This window comes from Cetorhinus maximus, chromosome 10 (genome assembly GCF_964194155.1).
Source record: "Cetorhinus maximus chromosome 10, sCetMax3.hap1.1, whole genome shotgun sequence".
Classification (NCBI taxonomy): domain Eukaryota; kingdom Metazoa; phylum Chordata; class Chondrichthyes; order Lamniformes; family Cetorhinidae; genus Cetorhinus; species Cetorhinus maximus.
Window position 1 is genome coordinate 24,155,806 of NC_135888.1, and position 26,344 is coordinate 24,182,149.

Sequence of the window (26,344 nt, forward strand, 5' to 3'; positions counted from 1 at the left end):
AGTGAATGACAGGACGACGAGGGTAAGGGGAAGATGTGTCCCAAGACCCTGACAGGTCCCTCGCTACCATATGGTCTAATGTGGCCAGAGTTCATGTTCCACAGTAGCCTTTAACTAGTGTGTGAGGCCACACAGTGACTGACTGCAGCAGGAGAGGTTCACAGTCTGGGTAAGGCTAGCATCAAAATACCAACTTAGTTGCTAACAGTCACAAGCAATATCATTTAACAATTCTCCTTCCAAATAAAAATAAAGTTGGTTGAAATCTCGGGCGTTTGAGGTCAGTGTGCAATAATTAATTTGGCCCCAATTTTCTAAATGTTTAAATAATGAATACTGGCTATTAAGTTCAAGATTTCTAGGGATTTTACAAACAAAAGCCCATTTTCATTGAATCCATTTTCACAGAATCATTTCTGGGCCCCAACTCTTCTGAGTTAGCAATGTGCCCAGCTCACTCCAACCCAGAGCTGAAGGTGACAAGTTCTAATGCCAGTTCATATCAACCAGATCATATAACTATCACTGTCTCTGGGTTGGCAGAGATTCTGCTACTGCTCATGATCTGGTGACAATGGCTGGCAACCACGTGTGAATTTAAACTAAGTGCTAGAAAAAAATCAGGTCTGGCAGCATCTCGTTAACCCTTTTCTCTCGCCACACATGCAGCCAAACCTGCTGAGTGTTTCCAGCACTTTGCTTTTATTTCAGATTTCCAGTATCTGTGGTATTTTGCATTTATAACCATGTGTGAATGTTGGGTGAGCCCACGATCTGGCTGTGATATCCCTTAGAGTTCAGTGTCCTGCTGATGCTCCCCTCCAAGGCTCGCACTTGAAGAATGTACCCCAGTGAGAGTCAGTGTGTGTGGGACCCATACCCCAGTGAGAATCAGTGTGTGTGGGACCCATACCCCAGTGAGACTGTGTGTGTGGGACCCATACCCCAGTGAGAGTCAGTGTGTGTGGGACCCATACCCCAGTGGGAGTCAGTGTGTGTGGGACCCTTACCCCAGTGGGAGTCAGTGTGTGTGGGACCCATACCCCAGTGAGAGTCAGTGTGTGTGGGTCCCATCTTCAGGAGGCTGGGGAGCTCAGTGAAAAAAATATTTATAAACAATTTTCTGAAAGGTCCAAGTTGCTCACAACATTGTGGCAGCATGTTTAAAAAAAATATGAATAGACATTTTCCAATGTCTTCTAAATACTGAATATCACAAAACATAATTATAAAAACAACAATAATAGTGGATTAATATGCACACTGTTGCTCTTTATAAGTGGGTACATGGCACCCTTCCTTTCCCACAGTTTCCTTTAAAAACACCTTGGCATGGTACCTGTGAGTGACTCAGGAGCCTCGCTCCTGTGTGAGGGCCAGACCTGTGATCAGCACCCTCTGTGCAGTCTGTTTCTGTGTCTGGTCCACTGCTGCAGAAATCGGATAGATTAAGGAAACTCCCCATTTATCTCTGAGTTGAGTCAGGACACGCTGCAGATTATACTGTTCCTCTGGTTCCAGAAAGCTTTTCTCTTCTGCTCCCTCAGGAACCGTCTTTTTATTCCCTCTTTGTAGATATCTCTGTAAAACTGACCGGCACACAATGGGATGCTGAAGGAGCAAAACAGACAGAAATTTAATACACAAACATCTCCCCATCCTGTTATCCAGTTCTATTTAATTCACATTCCCAAAAATCCAATGCACAGGAGGATCCCACAGAGTGCGATCATCAGCAGGACAGGGGAGAGACAGAGTGGAGAGAAATAAAAAAAGCGATTACTCACTTATCTCTTCCGGGTCTGAGCCTGACTTGAAAGCAGCCGTACACTGGCCTGTGATCTGACGTTTTGATTGAAGTGCAGCTACCATATTTAAGCACAAAGATGTCGCCTTTCTGCCGGCTTTTGTATATAATGCGGTCCTGCAGGATAAGATGGGTAAGTGGTCTGTGTGTTACATGCTTCCCGCAGAAACTATATCAAACCGCAGAACACATGGCTCAATGAGTGGCACTCATGCTTCTCAAGTCAGAAGATCATAGGTTCACTCTTGGGATTTGAGCCCATGATCCAGGCCAACAGTCCCAGTGCAGTGCTGAGGGAGTGCTGAACCACTGGAGGTGCAACTTTTCGAATGAGGCATTAAACCAAAGCCCCTCTGGGTTGGATGTAAAAGATCCTACGGTACTACTGCAAGAAGAGCAGGGGTGTTTTCCTTCCTGTTCTGGCCAATATTTATCCCTCTACCAACATCACAAAACATTACCTGATTACTAACACACCACTGTACGAGGAGCCTTGCTCTGTGAAAAGTGACTGCTGTGTTTCTTATAACTGACTACACTTCCATCATACTTCATCGGCTGTGAAGATGCTTTTTGCCATTCTGAGGTTGTTGAAGGTGCTATAGGTATGTATGTCCTTTACTTTCCTTCAACCCTACTTCCCTGCTGTCTCACTCTGTGACAGAGCGATCCAATTAGTCCCACTCCCTGCCCCCCTGCCCTGCTCTTAACCCACAGTCCTGTAAATTGCCCTTTTTCAAGTATTTATCCGATTCCCTTTTGAAAGTTCCTATTGAATCAGTTTCCAAAGCCTTTTCAGGCAGCATCTTCCAGATCACGACAAATCTTTGCTTAAATAAAATTCATCTGCCCCTCTGGTTCTTTTACCAATTACCTTCAATCTGTGTCCCTCTGGTTACTGACCCCACCCCCTGCCACTGGAAACAGTTTCTCCTTATTTACTCTATCAAAAATGTTCATATCTTTTAAATTTCCTCTTCTCCGCTCGTCTCTCCATTAGATAGTCACCCGATCAATAAAATAAATCCTGGATGGTTCTGGAGAAAGGAAGACTGATTAAAGAAGAGCTGTAGTAAGGAGGAGTACCAGGTAACCCTGCAGAATCAACATACGAAGCTTCTTTACCGTGTAGGAGGGAGTCCTTTTTTTAGCACTGCTGTCGTAAACATCACATCCAATGTCAAACTTGTAGGTTGGTAGAAAACTTATTTCTGCTTCTTTGAAGCCTTTAAAAATGGACCCTGATGAAGAAGGACAAAACAAGTGAGCTGTGGAAAGGTTTAACATTCTCAGTCCATACACCAAGTGTAGGCAGTGTATAAGCAACAATAGGATCCGCAGCTGTCAACACCCATCGCCTCACCTCACACATAAAAGACAACCTAGTTACTGAGTGTTGGTCACCATCGAACCCGTACCCCAGTGAGAGTCAGTGTGTGTGGGACCCGTACACCATTGAGAGTCAGTGTGTGTGGGACCCGTACCCCAGTGAGAGTCAGTGTGTGTGGGACCCATACCCCAGTGAGAGTCAGTGTGTGTGGGACCCGTACCCCAGTGAGAGTCAGTGTGTGTGGGACCCGTACCCCAGTGAGTCAGTGTGTGTGGAACCCGTACCCCAGTGAGAGTCAGTGTGTGTGGGACCTGTATCTGAGGCTGATCCTTGCCCCACTCGCCAGCCCTGGTGGTTGGAAAGTTAGACTCATTCCTACCCTCCTGCAGTTTCTTGGTTAGCTCATCATAATGCAGAATGGAGCGGAGACTGTCCTCAATGTTGCTGTGCAGGAGCTCATCAATCACTGCACGCTTCACATCCAGACGGAAGTTAAAGTCACCGAACCAGAACACCTCGTCAAATCGGGTCGTCACGTCATCTACAACAGGAAAAGCACTTTAGAAAAATAACCGATTTTACCTCATCCCTCCCTCCATCCTTCCCTCTCTCTGTGTGCAAGGTGTGGAGGTTTGCTGGGGTACAGAGTCCCCCAGGGTGTGGAGGCTTGCTGACTACAGAGTCTGCTATGGCTCTGTGGTAAAATGCTCACTCCTGACTCAGGAGGCAGTGACATGGGCCACACTTCAGGTCCACACTGGTACTCCAGTGTAGTACTAACAGTTCTCCATTTGTAGCTTTCAAATAAGGCATTAAACAGGTGGATGTGAATATTCTACAGCCACATTTCCTGGAAAACCAGTGGAGTGTACTCTGGTGTTCCAACATTTCTACACCGACCAACACCACTGATTATTTTGGTTTTTCACCACCCTTTGCAGTTTGTGATATCTAGCTGTGCACAAACTGTTGCATTTCCCTGCATCACAGCAGTGACTGCACTTCAAAAAGTAATACATGGAGCATGAAGAGCTGTGGGACTTGTTGAGGATGTGAAAGCTGTGACATTAATTCAGGCTCTTTCTCAAAGTCGCACAGGTGCCGTAACTACACCACAGAGACTTCAGCGGTTCAAGAAGGCAACTCATCACCACATTCTCAAGAGCAATTAGGAATGGGCAATAAATGCTGGCCTAGCCATCGACGCCCACATCCCATAAAATTTTTAAAAAGGTGCGACCCACGTCCAGCCATGGGCGATGGTCCCATTCTCCATGTCTGAGTTTTTACAGGCAGGGGATCAGCTGTGTGTGGGTCAGAAGTCGAACTCCAGTTCTCCCACCCTGCTCACAAAATCACCAACTATCAGCAAGCTATACACTGAGCCCTATTCATCTACACATGCAATCTTTCCAATAGAATCCCCACTCTGAATGAAATTTTATCTGATTTGTGTTCCTATGAAGCACCTTGAGATGTTTTACTCTGTTAAAGGTGCTATATAAATGCAAATTGTTGAAAGGGCTATCTGAAGCAGAAGCAGGAACACTGGTTGACATTCCGCTCCTCTCTGACTTCAGAAAATAAAAAGGAGCTGGGTAGAATAGAGCTGGAGTTGCAAAGGGAGAGACATGCTCCTGGACTACATTCCATGTTTGTATATCCTCTTCAGTCTCCAGTGAGCCCAACACATGCTACCCATCATCTATTTACAAGGATGATAACAGAATGGAGAGGTTATACCCATCAGGAAAGACTGAACAGGCGGGGGGTGGGGGGATCCTGATTATGGAAGGGTTTGATAGGGTAGACATAGAGAAGATGTTTCAACTTGCGGGGGAGACCAAGACTAGGTACCATGACAATATGACAGTCACGAATAAATGCAACAGGGAATTCAGGAGAAACTTTTTTACCCAGAGAGTGGTGAGTAGGTGGAATTCAAAGGGTGTAGTTGAGACATTTAGTTTAGAAGTTTATGATGGAAAAAGGAATGAAAGAATATGGTGATGGTGTGAGACTAAGTAGGATGAGAGGAGGTTCACGTGGAGCGTAAACACTAGCGTGAACTGGTTGGGCTGAATTCTGTAGATTCTCTATAGTACACAGCTCAGGCAACAGAATCAGTCCAGTGTGCCTTTAATCGTAGGTACTCACAGGGGTCGGATCTGTAGACATTGGTGTCAGGGACGACCCTCGGCAGTGCCAGGGCTTCTATTATTTTATTATAGTCCAGCATCCTCTCGTAAACCTTCCCTTGTCCAGCTGAACGAGAGAGAGAGAGAGAGATCAAAGTGAGAACTGGACCCCATCATCCCCAGCATATCACAAAACACATTTTCATTTGTACTAACTCACTCCCTTCTTCAGCCAAATTTTAAAGTGTCAAAGGATTTTGCAAAGGCGCACTTTTTTCTTGGGTGTTAGCTATGGCTCAGTGTGTATTCCTCTCGACTCAATCAGAATCAGAATGTAATAAGTTTGAGCCTCACTCCAGAGATGTGAGCACATAATCAAGGTCAGTACTCCCGGTGGAATACTAAGGGAGTGCTGCACTGTCGGAGGGTCAGTACTGAAGGAGCGCTGCACTGTCGGAGGGTCAGTACTGAAGGAGCGCTGCACTGTCAGAGGGTCAGTAATGAGGAAGCACCACACTGTCAGAGGGACTATATTTCAGACGAGATGTTAAACCCATCTGCCCTCTCAGGTGGATGTAAATAATTGCATAGCCATTATTTCAAAAAAGTGTAAGGGAGTTCTCGCCAGTTTTCTGGCCAATATTGATCTTTCAATCACAGAACAGTTACAGTACAGAAGGTCATTCGACCCATTTTGTCTGCGCTGGCTCTCCAAAAGAGCAACTTACCTCGTGCCATTCCCCCGCCTACTCCCCGTAACTCTACACATTTTTCCTTTTCAGATAATGATCCAATTCCCTCTCAAAAGCCTCGATTGAATCTGCCTCCACCACATTCTCAGGCAGTGTGTTCCAGATCCTAACCACTCTGTGTGAAAAGAGTTTTTCCTCATGTTTCCATTGGTTCTTTTGTCAATTAACCTAAATCTGTGCCCTCTCCTTCTCGATCCTTCCACCAATGGGAACAGTTTCTCCGTATCTACTCTGTCCAGACCCCTCATGATTTTGCACACCTCTTTCAAATCTCTTCTTAATCTTCTCTTCTCCCAACTTCCCCAATCTATCTATGTAACTGAAGTTCCTCATTCCTGGAACCATTTCCTCAATAACTTCACTAAAGCAGACGATCACTTTGCTGTTTGTGGGATCTTGCTACACCACGTGGATTGCACCACCGCCCTCTGAAGGGCAATAAATGCTGGCCTAGCCAGCGACGCCCACATCCCGTAAATGAATAAAAAAAAACAAACCGGTTGCTGCATTTCCTGCATTACAACAGTAACCACACTTCAAATAGTACTTCATTGTCCAGGACATTGAACAAGCTCTATATAAGTGCAAGTCTGTTTTTCCAATTAGACAGTGAAGAAGAGCCATCAACTCTGACTCAACGATCTACCTCTCTCTTTGGCCCTCTTAAAAAGCCTGTTTTAAACACACAATCCTAGTGCCACTTCACTCTGACTGTATTCTTTTCCTTTGCTCTCTCTAACTTTGCAATGAGGCTAACCCTCAGCCTGGGTTTACAATCAGGAGAAAATGATTCTGGAAAACTTACAGGTAAAGTGAGAAGTAATGAAGAGGAAGGATGTCCCAAAAAACGTGAACGAGATTGCTACAGCTCCCTTGGTCTTGATCTGGGAGACGATACGAGTTGTCACTGTCGCTTGTTCTACCTCTGAGGGAGGGACACAAGGCATGTTCAGTAAATCCTCAAACCCAAAAATCTCCATTTATTGAATAGCTGATGGGACTGGCCTGTGATGCCACGGCACCCACCTGAGCAGAACCAGATGAGGTCTCTCCTGATGAACAGAGAGAGCTGAAGGACTCCATGTGCTGCAGAATACAGCAACACAAAGTGAGGCCCTAGGGTCTCCTGTAAGCGGATCTCCCATTCTCTCCTGCAGAAACACAAAAGCAGGTCATTCAGGGTGTAGCTCTGGAACACAGCAACTCAAAGACAAGAATGCTGAAACCCAGCAGAGAGTACAATCTGCAGCTCAGCGAGGCAAACCACTGAGCCGGAATGGGCCCACTACCAGTTGAGTTTGATCCCATCCCCAGGAATCTGTTGGTCCCAGCCAAGGCTATGGGTGGGGTGGCACAGGCAGTCACTGCTCCTATAGTTGGTGTTGGAACTGTTCTGGTCGGGGTTGCACGAACAGGCAAGGTTGTCGACCCTATCCAGCGATTGATGCTGGAGAGTGTACTTGGCGAGGAGCAGATCTAGAAATGGAGGAAGAGATACAGAGAGAGAGAGAGAAAGAAAAGAGAACTCCCCTCCAGTTCTAATTGGTAGCTGTAGGATATTTTATATCTGCCTGTGAGTGCAGGCAGTGTCTCGGTTTGTTTCATATGTCAGCACCTCTTGAGTCACCAATCACTGTCACACTGTCTGGTGTCACATATGAAGGATGGGTTGAAAACTAAGAGCCCCAAAGACTGCACATTGGAAAGGAAGGGGAGGATTTGGGGGGTGGTAAAAGATGTCATGCCAAGAAGGCATGAAGGAAAAAAAGAATCTAAAAGAAATTTGTTTCTCTTCCATATTCTCTTGTTTAAATTATTTTTTTTAAAATGGACAACGTACTGATAAAATGGCCACAGCTGGTCAAATGCTGGTAGTTCTGGAAAATTCTGAGCAATTCCAGTGGACAAAGGCTAACTCATCACACTCTTGGAATGTGACACCCCTTTGTATTTGTATGAACATTCCAGCCAAGCCAACACAAAGGACTAGTAGACAAGACGTCTGCCTCCGCCAGCTCTGGACAAAGGCAGAGCTTTGGTGACTCTTAATTTCTAACGTTGTGCTAATGGTTCCACAGTTACCGGCTCAAAATACAATGGGTTTTAACAAGCAGGCCTTAAAGTACATCAGCTGATTGGCTTGATCTGAAACCACCCTGTCACATGGCCGGGACTTGAGCTATTTGAAGTGCTTTAATTAAACAGCTTTCGGATTCCATCTTCAGTTGCAGTTTAACCTCAGAAGAGAAAACCGGACTCCAGGCTAGCAGCCTGCCTCTATCATAAAAGCAAAATACTGGAGATGCTGGAAATCTTAAATAAAAACAGAAAATGCTGGAAAAAACCAGTAGGTCTGGCAGCATCTGTGGAGAGAGAAACAGGGTTAACGTTCTGAGTCCATATGACTTCTTCAGAGCTAAAGAGAAGTAGAAACATGATGGATTTTATACTGTTTAAGAGGGGGTAGAGCAGGTGGAATGGCGGCATTCCGCAGGGATCGTACCCTCCGGGACACCCTGGTTCACTCCTCCATCACCCCCTACACCTCAACCCCCTCCCACGGCACCTTCCCATGCAACCGCAGAAAGTGCAACACCTGCCCCTTTACTTCCCTTCTCCTCACCGTCCAAGGGCCCAAACACTCTTTTCAAGTGAAACAGTATTTCACTTGCACTTCCCTCAATTGCATTTGTTGCTCCCAATGCGGTTTCCTCTACATTGGAGAGACCAAACGCAGACTGGGTGACCGCTTTGCAGAACACCTTCGGTCTGTCCGCAAGCATTACCCAGACCTCCCTGTCGCTTGCCATTTCAACACTCCACCCTGCTCTCATGCCCTCATGTCCGTCCTTGGCCTGCTGCATTGTTCCAGTGAAGCTCAACGCAAACTGGAGGAACAGCACCTCATCTTCCGACTAGGCACTTTACAGCCTTCCGGGCTGAATATTGAGTTCAACAATTTTAGATCATGAACTCTCTCCTCCATCCCCACCCCCTTTCCGATCCCCCCTTTTTTCCCCCCAATAATTTATATAGATTTTTCTTTTCCCACCTATTTCCATTATTTTTAAATGTATTTCCATCCATTGTTTTATCTCTGCCTTTTTCGATTCCTTCACCCCACCCCACCCCCACTAGGGCTATCTGTACCTTGCCTGTCCTGCTTTCTACCCTTAATTAGCACATTGCTTAGATAATATCACCACCTTCAACACCTCTTTGTCCTTTTGTCTGTGACATCTTTTGGTTATCTCCACCTATCACTGGCCCTCTATCCAGCTCCACTTGTCTCCCCGCCACCCCCCCCCACCCCCCCCCACCCCATCTCAAACCAGCTTATATTTCACCTCTCTTCTATTTTTACTTAGTTCTGTTGAAGGGTCATTTGGACCCAAAATGTTAACTGTGTTCCTTTCTGCAGATGCTGCCAGACCTGCTGAGTTTTTCCAGGTATTTTTGTTTTTGTTTTAAAATTGCCTGGCCCTCATGTACACTTTTTTTTACTGGAATATATGAACTTCTGTACCCGTGCCTACTACAAGACTGATGCATCTCTACATGCTTCTCCCATTGTGGAAGTCAGCGCTACTGGAAAAGTAAATCACCCAGTATCAGCTTCAGCTAGCTAACCTCTCTGAAGGAATATACCATTGGACTTTTGATTCTGGACTCTGGACTCAGGTGAAACAATAATTCTTACTTTGTCTGTGGTCTTTGCCCTGTATCTCTTTCTTTCCCTTATCCCTCTTTTATTGTGTGAATTGTCACAACTCACTGGGGATAGTGCGCTGTAATATGAAGCCCCACTGCTCCCCGAACCGTGACAAATGTGAAAAGTTTGACCAAACCACCAGATTGCCCCAATTCTACCTGTTTAATTTAGGTTAACAGAATAGGAGCACCAGGTTTGTAAACTTAATAAGTAAATAACTGTTTATTGAACAAATTGTCTTTAACTAGTGGCAAAAGAAAGAAATATGAACCGCTAATTTCTAACTCTATAACCTAAACTCTACCCCTTCTTAAATCCCTATACACACACATATAAGACACACAAAAACATGGATTTTAAGGGTGGGATAAAACAGTTCAATAGCACCAATTCCGGAGTACAGGTTTTGATGGGTTGATTTTGATCGATGTCTTCCAAATTCCTTTCAGTTCTTGTTGATGACATGAGGTGGTCTTCCAGCACTTTCAGTATTTAGTTCACTGGTTGAGCACTTGCCTTTCAATGTCTCTAATGGTGATTTTCCCCTTTGCCTCTTGACAGGGGTTTTCAGAGAGATAGCAGGTTATAGAGATATGAGAAGAAAAAGCCAGCTAGCTATTGTTATTGAATTACTGGAATCTTCCACACATAGGAGAAAGAGGTTTTAGGTCTTGTCCCTTTCAGGCTAGGAGCTATTCAGCTGCACTGCTTCTCACACAAAACCTGGTCAGGAGCCAATTAAAACATTGTTGCCAGGCAGCTCCCTTGGTCCAGGACTCCTTTTCAGCACCATCCTGTCATTCATGGCACACTCTGTTCCAGGACTACAACATTGTATATATCTCTCATCCTGTTCCAGCGGAGATGTCTTTCAACCTGCAACCATTGTAATTCCAATCCACAGTCCGACAGAAAATAAAAAGATAAAAGCAAAATACTGTGGATGCTGGAAATCTGCAACAAAAACAGAAAATGCTGGAAAACCTCAGCAGGTCTAGCAGCATCCGTGGAGAGAGAAACAGAGCCAACGTTTCGCGTCCGTATGACCCTTCTTCAGAGCTTATATAAAAAAAAAGATATGTTCCTTTCCGAATGTACTAGGGTTACATAGCGACACCCCTCCTCGCATTTTGAAATGTGCATAAAAATAAACTAACCCTCTGATTTTACCCCATTTCGAGTTTGCTGTGGGGTTATTAATAGATGATTGGATCACTCCAAAACTGAGGGTTTGGGTAAAATACACCGCCACTTATAAAGGGGGAAATCAAAAATCAAAAGAATACCTTTCTGTTTACTGAGGGATGGTGAGAGGAGAAATCAGGGCTGTTCTAAATTAAACCCCCTCCTGTCTGTAACAAAGAGAAGAAATGAGAAGTAGCCAAATATTAGATCAGGTTAATTTCTGACGTTGAGGAACTGTTACCTGTCTGGGATTCCTTCCTGGGTACCAATGACATACAAGTCTTGAATATATTGAGCGTCACAGGGCAAGAGAAGGTCATCCAGTTTATCCGGGAGCTGTAGTGGGAGAGTAGATGCAGAACCGATTACAACAAGCACACTCCAGAAGCGAAACCTGATCAGATCAAACGATTGAGGCAACCTTGGACAGGCATGATGGTTACATATTCTTCATGGCGAGCTGGAGGTGTAGAGGCATTACAAAGGAGGAGAAAATCCTAGATTCCACCTAGGGCATGTGGACTGAGTTCATTAATCTCAATGGAAACAGGAGTAGGCAATAATTTGCATTTCTATAGCACCATTCGTGACTGAGATATCCCAAAGTGCTTCATAACCAATGAAATACTTTTTGATGTATTCTCCTATGCAATGGCCACACACATACACTTCTAACTGGGATTGAGGGTGTAAAGCAGAGGCTCACTAGAGAGCATTCAGCAGCAGGAAGACTGGCTGCTTTACTCATCCCAGACTCTGGGGTGCCAAGGACAACCTCAGCCGCTGGCGAGACCAGCACAGACCCGAGATCAGACCTGAGTGCTCTAACCTATACAGCTCAGCAACTCACCACCTTGACCAGCTGAGGCATCAGTGGGGACACAGAGACCTCACCACACAGCCCACATTCCCACAGAGCTCAGTGGCCAGCTCTGTAACCACACTAACCAGTCTTACCACTATTCTGTATTGTGGGAACAAGTCAGGATGAAGGTTCCTCTTCCCGAAAGGTCTCAGCTCTTACTCACCTTCTGGCCTTGCATGTTCCAGGTGGTGATAAACACTCGGACTCTTCGGTCAGGAAAATGACGATCCAATTCACTGGCTCCCAGTAGAGCTCCACTGGCCAGGAGACTACCCTCCAGATAACTCCTGTAGAGACACAGCTATGTCTTAAAATCTAGACACAGGGCTACGATTGCTGCAGCTTCTGTGTCACTATTTCAGTCTCTCCTGCTCCCCTCAGCTCCTATAAATCTATTCTATACATCCTTCCTCCTCCACAAAACTTCTCTGTTTGACTCCAATGCCTCTCACACACCTGTCTCCCACCCACTTCCCAGGAGCCCAATAGAATGCAGCTCCTCACCTCCCTCAATCTTCCTGTCATTCTGCGACTGGAAAAATACAAAACCTAAATTTGGCATTACACAGCCACAGCCAAACTCACCTCATCTTTGCCCCATACTTTCAAGCTCGGTGTCCTGCAGTGTGGGAGTGCCCCGCCACCTGGGTTTCTCAATTTAAACATCTCACTCAAGTAGGAATGGGATCAAAGAATGGGCAGTCACCTCGAACAGTGACAGTCTCTGGGAGAACCGTAGCACGAGGCCCAGGACATGAGAGAAGTTCAGGGTAGTGTGACAGGAGGCAGGGCCCCAGCCCATTGGGCAGCACTCCATCCATTAGCTGGGATTTGAATCAATGAGTTTCTGACTCAGAAGCAAGAGACAGCTACTCACTGAGCTAAAGCTCACACTTTGGGTCCTGCAGACAGTTCACAGCTAAGAGGATTAAATACATTAATTTTCAGTCGTTCCCTTACCTGTTCCGAAGATCCTCTGAGCGGACGGGAAATAGGACACTACTCGAAGCATTCATGGAGAATGCGGATCGGTTGTCTTCAATTCCATGGGGCTGGATGAGGATATTGGTGTGCTGACTTGACTCCCCTCTCTGAGTCACGTGAGTGTAATCCACAAAATCTGGGTCGATCCGATTACTGATCCTTAGTGCTGTTGAGTCCAGGTTAATGTCCATTGGAGGGAGGGGCTTGGTGGGCACCACAGGAGGCAGCTTCCGATAGGCTGAGGGCACTGTTTTAATATCAGGGTAGTCAATCCTGGGCTGGGAGTCTGGGCAGGTAGGACCGTTACGATACTCTGCTGTGCTGCCGGCTGACTCGCTGGTGTCACACTCTCGCAAGCTACTGCTGCTGCTGCTGCTGCTGGGCAGAGTCCTCTGGGGAACCACTATGGACCTGCCCTGAAGACACTGCATGGGGGAGCCTGAGAGGTCACCACCATACAAGGAACCGCAGGATGAGTCAGTGTCCACAGGCTCAGATGAGCTCTCCTCACTGCTCCTGCCCCTCGCTCTGCGGCCGGCCACTTTGCCTTCCACTGAGTGCAGGCGCTGCAACTTGCCCTGCCGGGATGGCTTGGGTCTTGCCGGTGGTCTTGGCACCAATGCCGGCTGCAGCCCTTGGACGCCGTGGCCCAACTCCTCGGGGGGGTATTTCCAAGTGTCGCTGAGGAACAGTGTGGATTCCTCCTGGTTCCTCGGTTGGTCTCTCCCAGCCTCATGACCTCCCTGCTGTCTGCTGCCCGTACTGGAGTCCAGGTTCCAGGCTGGCAGGTTGGTCTGATCACTCATTCTCGGCCAACTGCCACGTTAGATGGCAAGCGAAACATGTGCAGTCGGGAGTGATCCGTCTTTAACAACTGTCCCAGATTGTAAAAGCCCTTAAAAGCATCCGATTCCCGTCACCAGTGACCCACCAAACAGACTGCCTCATCCTTTCACTTTTGCAGAGAAAAAGAGGAACCAGCAATGTAAAGAGGTGGAATCGGCCCTGATTGATGTCTCAAAGCTCCAATGGAGAGGACATAAGGCAACACCTGCAAGAAAACCACCAAAATTGAGTGTGAGAAAACCTGGAATGGACAGCATTAAATTCAAACAAGTGAAGCCTTAAACGAACAGACATCTTCCTGAATTGGCACCATCACTACCACTGAGCTATGTTCAACACCTCAGTGAATGGACTGAGTAATTCCCAGCAATTAGGCCATGGTGGCATAATGGTTTCGTTACTGCACTAGTAATCCAGAGGCCTGGACTAATGATCTTGATACGCAAGTTCAAATGCCGCCGTGGCAGCTGGGGGAATGGGGGAATGTTAATTCAATAAATATTGAATTAAAAAAATTAGCATCAGTAATGGTGACCAGGAAACTATTGGATTGTCATAAAAACCCATCTGTTCATTAATGTCCTTTAGGGAAGGAAATCTGCTGTCTTTACCCAGTCTGGCCGATATTTGATTCCAGACCCACAGTAATGTGGTTGACTCTGAAGTGGCCTAGTAAGCCATTCAGTTGTCATAGCGTCATAGAGGTCTGCAGCACAGAAAAAGGCCCTTCGGCCTACTGAGTCTGCGCCGGTCAAACAAGTACCTAACTATTCTAATCCCATTTTCCAGCACTAGGCCCATAGCCTTGTATGTCATGGCATCGCAAATGCACATCTGAATACTTCTTAAATGTTATGAGGGTTTCTGCCTCTACCACCCTTTCAGGCAGTGAGTTCCAAAGTTCCACCACCCTCTGGGTGAAAAAATTCTTCCTCACATTCCCTTTAAACCTCCTGCCCCTTACCTTAAATCTATACCCCCTGGTTATTGATCCCTCCACCAAGGGGAAAAGTTCCTTCCTGTCTACCCTACCCATGCCCCTCATAATTTTGTATACCTCAATCATGTCCCCCCTCAATCTCCTCTGCTCCAAGGAAAATAACCCCAGTCTATCCAATCTCTCCTCGTAACTAAAACTCTCCAGACCAGGCAACATCCTGGTAAATCTCCTCTGCACTCTCTCTAGTGCAATCACATCCTTCCTATAATGCTGATTCCAGAACTGCACGCAATAATCTAGCTGTGGCCTAACCAGCATTTTATACAGTTCCAGCATAACCTCCCTGCTCTTATATTCTATGCCTCGGCTAATAAAGGCATGTATCCCACATGCCTTCTTAACCACCTTATCTACCTGTTCCGCTACCTTAAGAGACCGGTGGACATGCACACCAAGGTCCCTCTGATCCTCGGTACTTCCCAGGGTCCTACCATTCACCGTGTATTCCCGTGCCTTGTTTGTCCTGCCCAAGTGCATCACCTCACACTTATCCGGATTAAATTCCATTTGCCACTGATCAGCCTATCTGACCAGCCCGTCTATATCCTCCTGTAATTTAAGGCTATCCTCCTCACTATTTACCACCCCACCAATTTTCGTGTCATCTGTGAACTTATCGATCAAATACAAGTTGTATTCACCTGCTCAAGGGCAATTAGGAATGATAATAAATGATGGTCTTGTCAGCAATGCTCACATCCCATGAATGAATTTAAAAAACTGTAGCCAGGGAAAGACAATGCAAAACCTGCCGAATACTGAGAATGCTGCAATTAGATTTATTGCATGTGCAGAGATCTGTACCAGTTTAATCAAAGTATTTTGTAAAAAGAATTTTAACTCTTTGGAAAAATTATGGCAACTTGAACGCGAGTGGCAAATAACAGGCAAGGGATCAGTCAGTAATTTTTTTATGTTTGTGCGGTTTCAGGTATATCCCCCACTGAGTTGCCCTTCAGGTCTGGTACCTGAAACTAAGCAACCAGCCACCAGGAGGCAGTGCTAGTCACCTGGTGCAATGCTCTGCTCCAATTCCAATCATGCCTGCTGAGATATAGACAACTCAGCTATCACTGACTCTGTGAGACTCCCCAGCTTCCCAATGGGTCATATACATTCAGTACACTCTGACATGTCGCTACTCCACTACTTCAGAGGATGTGCCCTCTTGCTGGCAGGACTAATGCCACAAGAACTGTCTCTGATTCCCAGACGCACCTCTTGGCATCCTTGTGGTACCTCCATGGTGACAGCAGACCTAACCAAAGGTCATCCAGCCAGCACCTTACACGTTGCTGTGAAAGTTACTGGGGTGCCGTGTTTCTAGTCTCAGCAGTTTCAGGATCACAGGACGTCTGGAGAGCAAGAGATAAGATTAATCAGGATTCAGAGGAGATTGATGCAAAAAAGAATCGGAGGGGAGATTGTACCATCTACAAAATGCATTGCAGTAACTCACCAAGGCTCCTTAGACAGCACCTTCCAAAACCACGACCATTACCACCTAGAAGGACAAGGGCAGCAGATAGATGGGAACACCACCACCTGGAAATTCCCCTCCAAGCCACTCACCATCCTGATTGGAAATATATCGCCATTCCTTCACTGTCGCTGGGTCAAAATCCTGGAACACCCTCCCACATGGACTAAAGTGGTTCAAGAAAGTGACTCACCACCACCTTCTCAAAGGACAACTGGGGATGGGCAATAAATATGGCCTTGCCAGCAACACCCACATCCTGGGAATGGATAACAAAATGAGGAGACCTTATTGTAGACAAGGTAAGGAGAGATCTGATTTTTTAAAAACTCATTGAGTTGCTGCAATCTAGAAGGCGCTGCCTGAAAGGGCAGTGGAAGCAGATTCAATAGTAACCTTTGAAAGGGAATTGGATAAACACCTAAGAACTTAAGAAATAGGAGCAGGAGTAGAGCACACAGCCAGACGAACCTGCTCCACCATTCAATACCATCATGGCTGATATCCTGCCCGTTCCTCATATCCCTTAATTCCTTGAGACACCAAAACTCTGTCCATCCGAGCCTTAAATGTATTCAATGATGGAACATCCACAACTCTCTAGGGTAGAGAATTCCAAAGATTCAAAGCCCTTTGAGTGAAGAAATTTCTCCTCATCTCAGTCCTAAATGATCAGTCGCTTATCCTGAGACTGTGTGCTCTTGTTCTATATTTCCCAGCCAGAAGAAACAAGGTCTCAATGTCTACCTTGTCAAACCCCTTCATAATCTTGAATGTTTCAATGAGATCATCTCTCATTCTTCTAAGCTTCAGAGAATATAGACTCAGTTTACTCAGCCTCTCATCCCAATTTAGTGAACCTTTGCTGTACCATCCTGATGCAAATGTGGAGACCAAAACTGCACAAGGTATTTCCGATGCAGTCTCACCCAAACCCTGTACAACTGTAGCAAGACTTCTTAATTCTTGTATTCCAATCCCCTTGCAGTAAAGGCCAACATGCCATTTGCCTTCCTAATTGCACCTGTTTACTAACTTTCTCCATTCGTGAACAAGCACACCCAAGTCTCTTTGAACATCAACACTTACAAGTTTCTCACCTTTTAAAAAATATTCTACTTTTCTATTCTTACGACCAAAGTGAATAACTTCATTCTACCCTACATTATACTCCATCTGCCATCTTGTTGCCCACTCACTTAACCTGTTGATATCTCTTCGTAGTCTGTGTCCTCCCCACAGCTTACCTTCCCACCTCGCTTGTTACTGTCAGCAACTTGAAGGGGAAAAAATTTACAGGAGTTTTTGGAAAGATCAGGAGCAGTGGGATTAATTGGTTCTTTAAAAGATCCAGCACAGACACAATGGGCTGAATGGTCTCTAAATCATTCTATGGCTTTTAGTTGATAGTTTAAAGAGAAAATAAGAATGACTCATTTTTACAGCACCTTTCACGACCTCATGACATCAGAAAGTGCTTTACGGCGAATGAAAACATGTGTACCTGTCTACATGTCTGTCTGTCTGCTTGCATGCCTGTCTACATACGTATTACCTGGTTCAGTGGGATGCTGTTCACAGTCAAACTGCCTGCAGCTGCTCGCTAACATCACACATGAAGGATGTAGATTCCACCTAGAGAACTTGTCAGCTCATTAGAGGGGGGGGGGGGGGTGGGGGGTGGAGGAGAGAGAGAGAGAGAGAGAGAAAGCTGGTCAAACACAACACTGTGCCATTGCTCACCTCAAGTGCAGCATAGTGAATTCCCAGGAGAGCTGTTCAGATCAACCGGTCAGGGAGAAAGGAACAAATTCCCTCTTGTTGCTGATGGAAGGTTTATGTGAACCCCACAGCGGTGGTAACCTTGTCCTGTCCACAACCACCTTTCACTTTATAACCCAGCTCAGATCAGGTTTCCAGTTGGAGCTCATTACACCACATTTACAGCAAAGCCACCATGCAGCAGAGGAATATGATTCCCATCACTGCATTACTGAGGGTAACCTGCTCAGTTAGCCCTAGATTATTACCTTGTTAAATGCCAACTGGCATTGAGCCTGAACCCTATAATTGTGGAACTAAGTGTCAATTGATTTGGAAATGTGATTGGATGTGGGTTTAGTTTGAACTTGGCTGCTCACTGCTGTGCTCACAGTGAAATACTTTGTTCCCCCGCTCAATGTTGAGCAGTCTCTAGGGGCAGGATTTGACACAGTAAATAGAGAGATACTATTTCCTCTGGTGGGGGAATCCAGAACATAGAGGCAGAACATTACAATTAGAGCCAGACCTTCCAGGGGTGATGTTAGGAAGCACTTCTTCACACGAAGGGGAGTGGAAATCTGAAACTCTCTTCCCTAAAAAGCTGTACTAGCCACAGTATTTATATGGCTGGGGGAATTCAGTGATGGTAATGCCATTGGATGTCAAAGGGAGATGGTTGGATTCTCTCTTGTTGGAGATGGTCATTGCCTGACATTTGTGTGGCGCGAATGTTACTTGCCACTTGTCAGCACGAGCCTGGATGTTGTCCAGGTCTTGCTGCATGCGTAAACAGACTGCTTCAGTATCTATGGCCTGAATGGTACCAAGCATTGTGCAATCACCAGCGAACATCCTCACTTCTGACCTTAGATAGAGGCAAGGTCATTGATGAAGCAGCTGAAGATGGTTGGGCCAAGGACACTACCCTGAGGAATTCCTGCAGTGATGTCCTGGAACTGAGAGGATTGACCTCCAACAACCACAACCATCTTCCTTTGTGATAGGTATGAGTGGAGAGATTTCCCCCTGACTCTAGTTTTGCTAGGGCTCCTTGAGGCTCAGGTCAAAGGCTACCTTGATGTCATGGGCAGTCACTCTCACCTCTGGAGTTTCAGCTCTTTTGTCCATGTTTGGACGAAGGCCATGATGAAGTCTGGAGCCAAGTGACCCTGGTGGAACCTAAACGGAGCGTCGTATTCAAATTGGCAAGAACTAGGGATTGTCAGTCTTCATTGAATACACAAGGAAAAATATTGTAATGTGTAGAACAATGGAGAGGTTTAATGAGTGCAGACACTGGCCCCTCCTCAAGCCTTCAGCTGGGAGACAGATCCTTACCCGGTGCCTGGGAGACTTTGGTCAGCTCTGAACTTGACTATTCCAGTGCTCTCCTGGCCGGCCTCCCATCCTTTATCTTCTGTGAACTTGAACTCATCAGAAACTCTATTGCCCATAACCTAACTCACCCTCAAGGAACCCTCATTTCTCCCACTCTGGCCTGTGTAACATCCCTGCTCTCTTTATCATCCCATTGATGGCTGTGCCTTCAGTCAGTTAGGCTCCATGCTAAACGCCTCCTTTACAAAAAGCACATCTTAAAACCTAACACTCTCATTCCTCCGCATGCCTGTCTCTGGTTTACTCCCCATTTTTTCCATAGGTTCCTCTGAAGATATTTGGGTATGCTGAAGAGCTTGCATTTATATAGCACCTTTAACATATACAGTGGCCAGCGAGGGGGCTGGAGTTGGTGTTTTGGGGACAGACTTTGGCTAACAATGGTTTCAATCTTCCCAATATTCAATGATCCCCCGCACCCCAAGTTGTCAACCACAGTGAACCATGATTTATCAGTCACATAATCAGCAGTCTAATCTCAGACACCCACCTTTGCAGTTGCTCATTGGGCAAATATGGCGAGGTACTGACACACCCAGACAGCAGCTCTCACCCTCGGATCCCTGCTGGCCCAGCTGTTCTCCAAAATGGCTGCTGACCCATGGGGTGACCAGTGGGCTACAGTCAACCTCCAAGTACCAAGGCAAGAAACAGCCACAGGAGGTTTTCACACCCAATCATTGCAGAAAGTCATTGTGTCTTGCTCCAACAAGGGGTGAATCAATCACTCCCAGTACCCCATTGAGGTGAAACAGTCACCAGCCAGACTCTCTCACAGGGAATGGCCACTGGGCAAGAGTGCCCAGCCTCAGAAACTCTGCTCCCTGTCTCGCTTACACCAACTCATCAGTGCTTGCAGAATTCTGACTCTTGGTCCCACACACAAGTAAACCAGCTCCTGCACACACACCACCTCTGCACTTCAACCCAGTCTCTGAGGACATGGGGACAGATCATAAGCAGCTGCCATCAAGACAAAAGACTCTTCATACCTCCAACTGGTGAGCAGTGCACCAGGAGCTCCTCATTCAACGTATAGTAATGTTGGACAGACTGATCCTGTGAGGCAACAGAGAAACAACTTGCATTTCTATAACACCTTTCACCACCTCAGACATCCCAAAGTGCTTTACAGCCAATGATGTCTTTTAAAGTGTAAGCACTTGCACAGCTGCCAATTTGTGCACAGCAAGATTCCACAAACAGGATTTTGATAATTGCCAGATAAACTGTTTTTGTGATGTTGATTGAGGGATAAAAATTGACCAGGAGACCAGGGAGATCTCTCAAGCTCTTTGAAATAGTGGCTGTGGGATCTTGTCCACCTGAGGGGGCAGATGGGACCTCAGTTTAATGTCTCACCCGAAAGACAGCCCCAATTTAAACCACAAGCTGCCAGCTACTACTACTTCTCCTGAACTGGTGACCCTTCCAGTTCCAAAAGCCCATGGTACTTCAACTACAAGGTCACTCTCTAATTTGACAGCCGGGATACAGACTACCAGCAAGCTGATTGGCTGTAGGGAGCATCACAGCTGACCCTGAGCCTTCCCCTGACCTCCCTCAAACCCCAGCAGGAGTCACTGGGTAATGATCAAGAGCAAGAGCTCTGGCTGACGGTGCCTGGATCATTGAGGCTATTACTACTTGTAGCTAGTAGCCTCACCTCACACATTGGCCTGAGGTTAAATTTGCTCAGCCCCACATTGAGCACTGTCCTTACCCACTGACCATCTTCCAAAATCATCATTAACTCTAACAAAAATACCTGGAAAAACTCAGCAGATCTAGCAGCATCTGCGGAGAGGAGCACAGTTAACGTTTCGAATCTGAATGACCCTTCAACAGAAGTTCTGTTGAAGGGTCATTCAGACTCGAAACGTTAACTGTGTTCCTCTCTGCAGATGCTGCCAGACCTGCTGAGTTTTTCCAGGTATTTTTGTTTTTGTTTTGGATTTCCAGCATCCGCAGTTTTTTGCTTTTATCAACATTAACTCTGTTCATCGAAAAACACAGCTCAGCTCCGACCACGTCTCACCTCACAGGCACTGTTGAATCAAGCAGACCATCCTCGCTCCTTCGATGGTTCAAAGGGACACACCAAATAAGCAACTTGACAGAGGAGGATAGGGAACAGACTTGATTCATATACATCACGGCTGATCAATCTGACTGCAGGGAAGAGGCTTTCAGTTTTGGTCTCTTTGAAGCTCCCCAACTAACTGATGAAAGCCATCATACACTCCCAGGGCAGGTACACAGCTTTGATACATCAAAGGTAGATGTAACAGACTAGACCCCAGGAGGTATCTGTTCCTGAACCCTTTGAAAGTAGTCTATTTGCATAACCAAACTTAGTGGTTTATCTCAAAGATACTTCCTTAAGCATGACATCCTGAGTTATCTGTTCTTGAATTCTTTTGAGGAATAGATTTATTCATAGCTTATCTTCCTGACCAATAGTTAGTTACACCGTTATACTTTACAAAACAAAAACAAAAATACCTGGAAAAACTCAGCAGGTCTGGCAGCATCTGCGGAGAGGAGCACAGTTAACATTTCGAGTCCGAATGATCCTTCAACAGAACTAAGATAGAAGAGAGGTGAAATATAAGCTAGTTTAAGGAGGGGGGGGGGGGGGGGCGGCGGGGTAGGGCAAGTAGAGCTGGATAGAGGGCCAGTGATAGGTGGAGATAACCAAAAGATGTCACAGACAAAAGGACAAAGAGGTGTTGAAGGTGGTGATATTATCTGAGGAATGTGAAGGAAATATGGCTGTGAAAGCGAGTTTTAGTAAACATCTTGTCAAACACCAGGAGAGAAATGGAAAGCAATGAAGGTGAACAAGGCAAAAGAGAGATGTGAAAATCCTGATGGAGAGAAGAGCAATACTTCTTCAAGGTAGGCATTCCTTGAAGAGAAGTGGCAGTCAATTAAACACTAACATAAAAGCAAAAAACTGCGGATGCTGGAAATCCAAAACAAAAACAAAAATACCTGGAAAAACTCAGCAGGTCTGGCAGCATCTGTGGAGAGGAGCACAGTTAACGTTTTGAGTATGAATGACCCTTCAACAGAACTAAGTAAAAATAGAAGAGAGGTGAAATATAAGCTAGTTTAAGGGGGGGTGGGACAAGTAGAGCTGGATAGAGGGCCAGTGATAGGTGGAGATAACCAAAAGATGTCACAGACAAAAGGAAGTCTCCGTCAGGATTTTCATATCTCTCTTTTGCCTTGTTCACCTTCATTGCTTTCCATTTCTCTCCTGGTGTTTGACAAGGTGTTTACTAAAACCCGCTTTCACAGCCATATTTCCTTCACATTCCTCAGATAATATCACCACCTTCAACACCTCTTTGTCCTTTTGTCTGTGACATCTTTTGGTTATCTCCACCTATCACTGGCCCTCTATCCAGCTCTACTTGTCCCACCCCCCCTTAAACTAGCTTATATTTCACCTCTCTTCTATTTTTACTTAGTTCTGTTGAAGGGTCATTCGGACTCAAAACGTTAACTGTGTTCCTCTCCGCAGATGCTGCCACACCTGCTGAGTTTTTCCAGGTATTTTTGTTTTTGTTTTGGATTTCCAGCATCCGCAGTTTTTTGCTTTTATCTTAGTGTTATACTTTAGTTTCTCATGGACAGAGGTCACTACAGTCATTTATTTCCTTGCTGTGGCACCCTGCTGTCTACCTGTTTGTCTAAGAAAGCCTTTTGTTCCAGGACTAGCTCTATTTATACAGGTCAATTTAATTATTAACCCTTAACTCTGCAAGATGTCCAACAAACAACAGTTATGCCTCACAAACATAAAGCTCCCACTATCTACGCTGTCCCCATCAAACACTCCCAGGACAGGAACAGCACGGGGTTAGGTTCAGAGTAAAGTTCCCTCTACACCATCCCCATCAAACACTCCCAGGACAGGTACAGCATGGGGTTAGATCAGAGTAAAGTTCCCTCCACACTGTCCCCGTCAAACACTCCCAGGACACATAAAGCACTGGGTTAGATACAGAGTAAAGTTCCTTCTACACTGTCCCCATCAACACTCCCACGACAGGTACAGCATGGGGTTAAATACAGAGTAAAGCTCTCTACACTGTCCCCATCAAACACTCCCAGGACAGGTACAGCACTGGGTTAGACAGAGAGTAAAGTTCCCTCTACACTGTTCCCAACAACATGCCACAGAAGAGCGCTCACTCCTACTCATGTGAAATATTCTTTTTTAATCACCCTGCAGAATCTGAGTAAGATTGCTTACTTCGTGCAAAACTGAGAGGAATGTCTGTACCTTGGATTCCTGCCATGAGGGGCTGAGTTTCGACAATCTCAAAGGCCACACTGACTTTCACTGCATTTCAAAGGCAGCTTGGAAATGATCAAGTATGACAATCTAGTTTATAATGGAATCAGTGGAGCTGATGGCCATTGAGTCATTACACTACAGAGGAGGCTAATTGGCCCACCGGTGCAGTATTTATTAATTATTGTACCGTAAAAATTCATGGCAAGGTTACATCAATATTTATGTAACATGTTTAACGCAGTGAAACATCCCAATGCACTTAACAGGAATGTTATCAGACTAAATTTGACACCGGACCACAAATGGAGATAGGAGCAGGACAGACAACCAAAAGCTTGATCAAAGAGATCGGTTTTAAGGAGCACCTTAAAGGAGAAGAGACGTAGAGAGGTGCAGGGCTTCAGAGAGGGAATAATGGAGTATAGAGTATAGGATCCAGGCAACCAATAGCATGGCCAACAGTTCAGTATTAAAATCAGGGATGCCCGAGATGCTAGAATTGGAGGAACGCAGAGATCTCACAGGATTGCAGGGCCTGGTGGATATTACAAAGATAGGAAGAGGCCATGTAAATAAGTCTTTGGAACTCTCTTCCTCACAACATGGTGGAAGCAGAGTCTTTGAATATCTTTAAGGCAGAGGCAGATAGATTCTTGATAAGGGGGTGAAGGGTTATCGGGGGTAGGCAGGAATGAGGAGTTGAGGTTAAAATTAAATCAGCCATGATCTTACTGAATGGTGGAGAAGGCTTGAGGGGCCTACTCCTGCTCCTAATTCGTGTGTTTGGAAGTTTGAGAATTTTCTCATCGAAACATAGTTTCTCAGTGTAGATCAGCAAGCAGAGGGGTGATAGTGGAACAGGATTTGCTGGGATGAAAACAAAAAAGGACTCGAAACGTCAACTGTACTCTTCTCCGTTGATGTTGCCAGACCTGCTGAGTTTTTCCAGGTATTTCTGTTTCTGGTTTAGGATTCGCTGGGAGTTAGGACACCCTCAGCAGAGTTTTGGATGAGCTGAGGGTGGATGATGGCTGGCTAGGAGTGTTTGAATAGCTGATAATGGAGTCAGCACAACTTATCCCGGTGGCAGCAGTGACTTTTACAGTGGCCACAGCTCAACAGATGCAGCCCCAGCCCACAGTTCCCTCTTTACTGAGTGTATGGAGCAATGAGCTATTCTACTGTGCAGAGCATCACAACTGAGCCTGGTCCTGGCTTTACCCTATGATCAGGAGCAGGAACTCCAGCCTGGCGCAATGAGCTATTCCACTGTGCAGAGCATCACAACTGAGCCTGGTCCTGGCTTTACCCTGTGATCAGGAGCAGGAACCCCAGCCTTGGTGCACTGAGGCCAATGTCAGCCCAAGTCTGTGCCTGGGGTCGTCCCAGCGTGACTCAGTACCACAAAGATCAGGGAATCGGCCCGCAGCCCCGCCTTCCTCTACACCTTGAGGCACGGGGCGGGGACACAGTGACCTCAGTAACGGGTGACCTTGTATGGGGGAAGGAGTGCGGAGAGTTGCGATGCCCCATACAGTCGAATACACGACCCAGTCTCTTCCGTGTGGGAGCCGGAATCCGGTCGGGACCTGCAGTGGCTGTCAGCTGGGAGCCGGGCGGCTAAAACTACTCCAGGCCCTGGCTCGGGCCTCTCCCGGGAACACAAACAGCCCCCACGCTGGGGAACACACCGACCGCCCTCCCTCCGCTCACCTCACACCCGGGCCCCGCTGCCGGGCTCCCCGCTCCGCTCCCGCACTCTCTCCCATGCCCTGACGCCGGGGCCATGAAACCGCCTTAGCAACCGGACCAAAGCACGGGGGCAACGCCAGACACAGTGCATTTCGGGAAAGAGGAGGATTCATCCCAGCCATTAGTCATAATGCATGGAGGAGGAGGAGGAGGAGCCATCCCAGAGAAAGAGAGCGCGAGCGCCCCAGAGATCGTATTGCATGTGGGGATATAGGAGGACTCCACTTCGCCCAGATTACAATGCATGTTGGGAAATTGGATGTCTCCTCCCATGATGTATAAACCAGTCTTTCAAAAAAAAACTCAGGTTCTGCTTTCCCCATTATTTCTGGTCAGAAACCTCATATCAAACAACCCTAGTCCAGACAAGAAAGTTTCTGACCTCTAAAATCTGTTCACCTCGTCAAAACCGTTTGATCTGAACAAAAGCAAAATACTATAGATGCTGGAAATCTGAAATATAAACAGAAAATGCTGGAAATACGCAGATCAGGCAGCTAGGAGAGCAAAATAGTCAATGTTTCAGGATGACGGAACGATGTTTCTCCCTATAATTTTCAACCTCTATCAGATATCTTACTAAACTTGCGTGTTTTCTTTTAAATGCCCTCATTTACCATAGCTAAAATTCTTTGCAAAGCAACAAATCTCCTCAGACCTCCACCATAGCTTCGGCATCTGTCATAAGTTCAGGAAAACTTTGGGCAACAGGCCCACCTGCAGCTTACCCTGTCCAGGTGTTAACTAGACCACAGTGCAGCAGGATTTTAAAGGGGTAGTGAGCTTAATGGCGGTGTGATCACTGGCTCTTAACCGGATCAGCTACACAAATACTGTGGCTACAAGAGCAGGTCTAAGGCTGGGAATTCAATGGAGAGTAACTCACCACCTCACCCCAAACCGTGTCCATCATCTACAGGGCGCAAGTCGGGAGTGTGTCAGCACTCATCCAACACCAGACAAGCTCAACAGCATCCAGGAAAAAGAAATGCCACTTGATTGGCACCCCAGCCACCACC

General features: G+C 46.2%; 1 protein-coding gene across 5 annotated transcripts; it reads right to left on the reverse strand.

The window, feature by feature from the left end:
• Positions 1 to 1,246: 1,246 nt before the first annotated feature.
• On the reverse strand, positions 1,247 to 25,467 carry inpp5e (inositol polyphosphate-5-phosphatase E). Of its 5 annotated transcripts, none has more exons than XM_078550207.1 (12): positions 25,287 to 25,467; positions 15,838 to 15,974; positions 12,750 to 13,824; positions 11,953 to 12,076; positions 11,166 to 11,260; positions 7,054 to 7,178; positions 6,833 to 6,952; positions 5,295 to 5,402; positions 3,517 to 3,678; positions 2,933 to 3,048; positions 1,788 to 1,924; positions 1,247 to 1,611 (listed from the first exon to the last, which is right to left on the reverse strand). In XM_078550207.1, the coding sequence occupies exons 3-12, from the start codon at positions 13,577 to 13,579 to the stop codon at positions 1,482 to 1,484; spliced, it is 1,947 nt and encodes a 648-aa protein (XP_078406333.1). In that variant the 5' UTR covers positions 13,580 to 13,824; positions 15,838 to 15,974; positions 25,287 to 25,467; the 3' UTR covers positions 1,247 to 1,481. The 5 variants fall into 5 exon arrangements, with proteins under 5 accessions (XP_078406333.1, XP_078406336.1, XP_078406334.1 ...); XM_078550210.1 differs by lacking the exon at positions 25,287 to 25,467 and adding an exon at positions 17,655 to 17,765; XM_078550208.1 differs by lacking the exon at positions 15,838 to 15,974.
• Between the last annotated feature and the right edge of the window lie 877 nt (positions 25,468 to 26,344).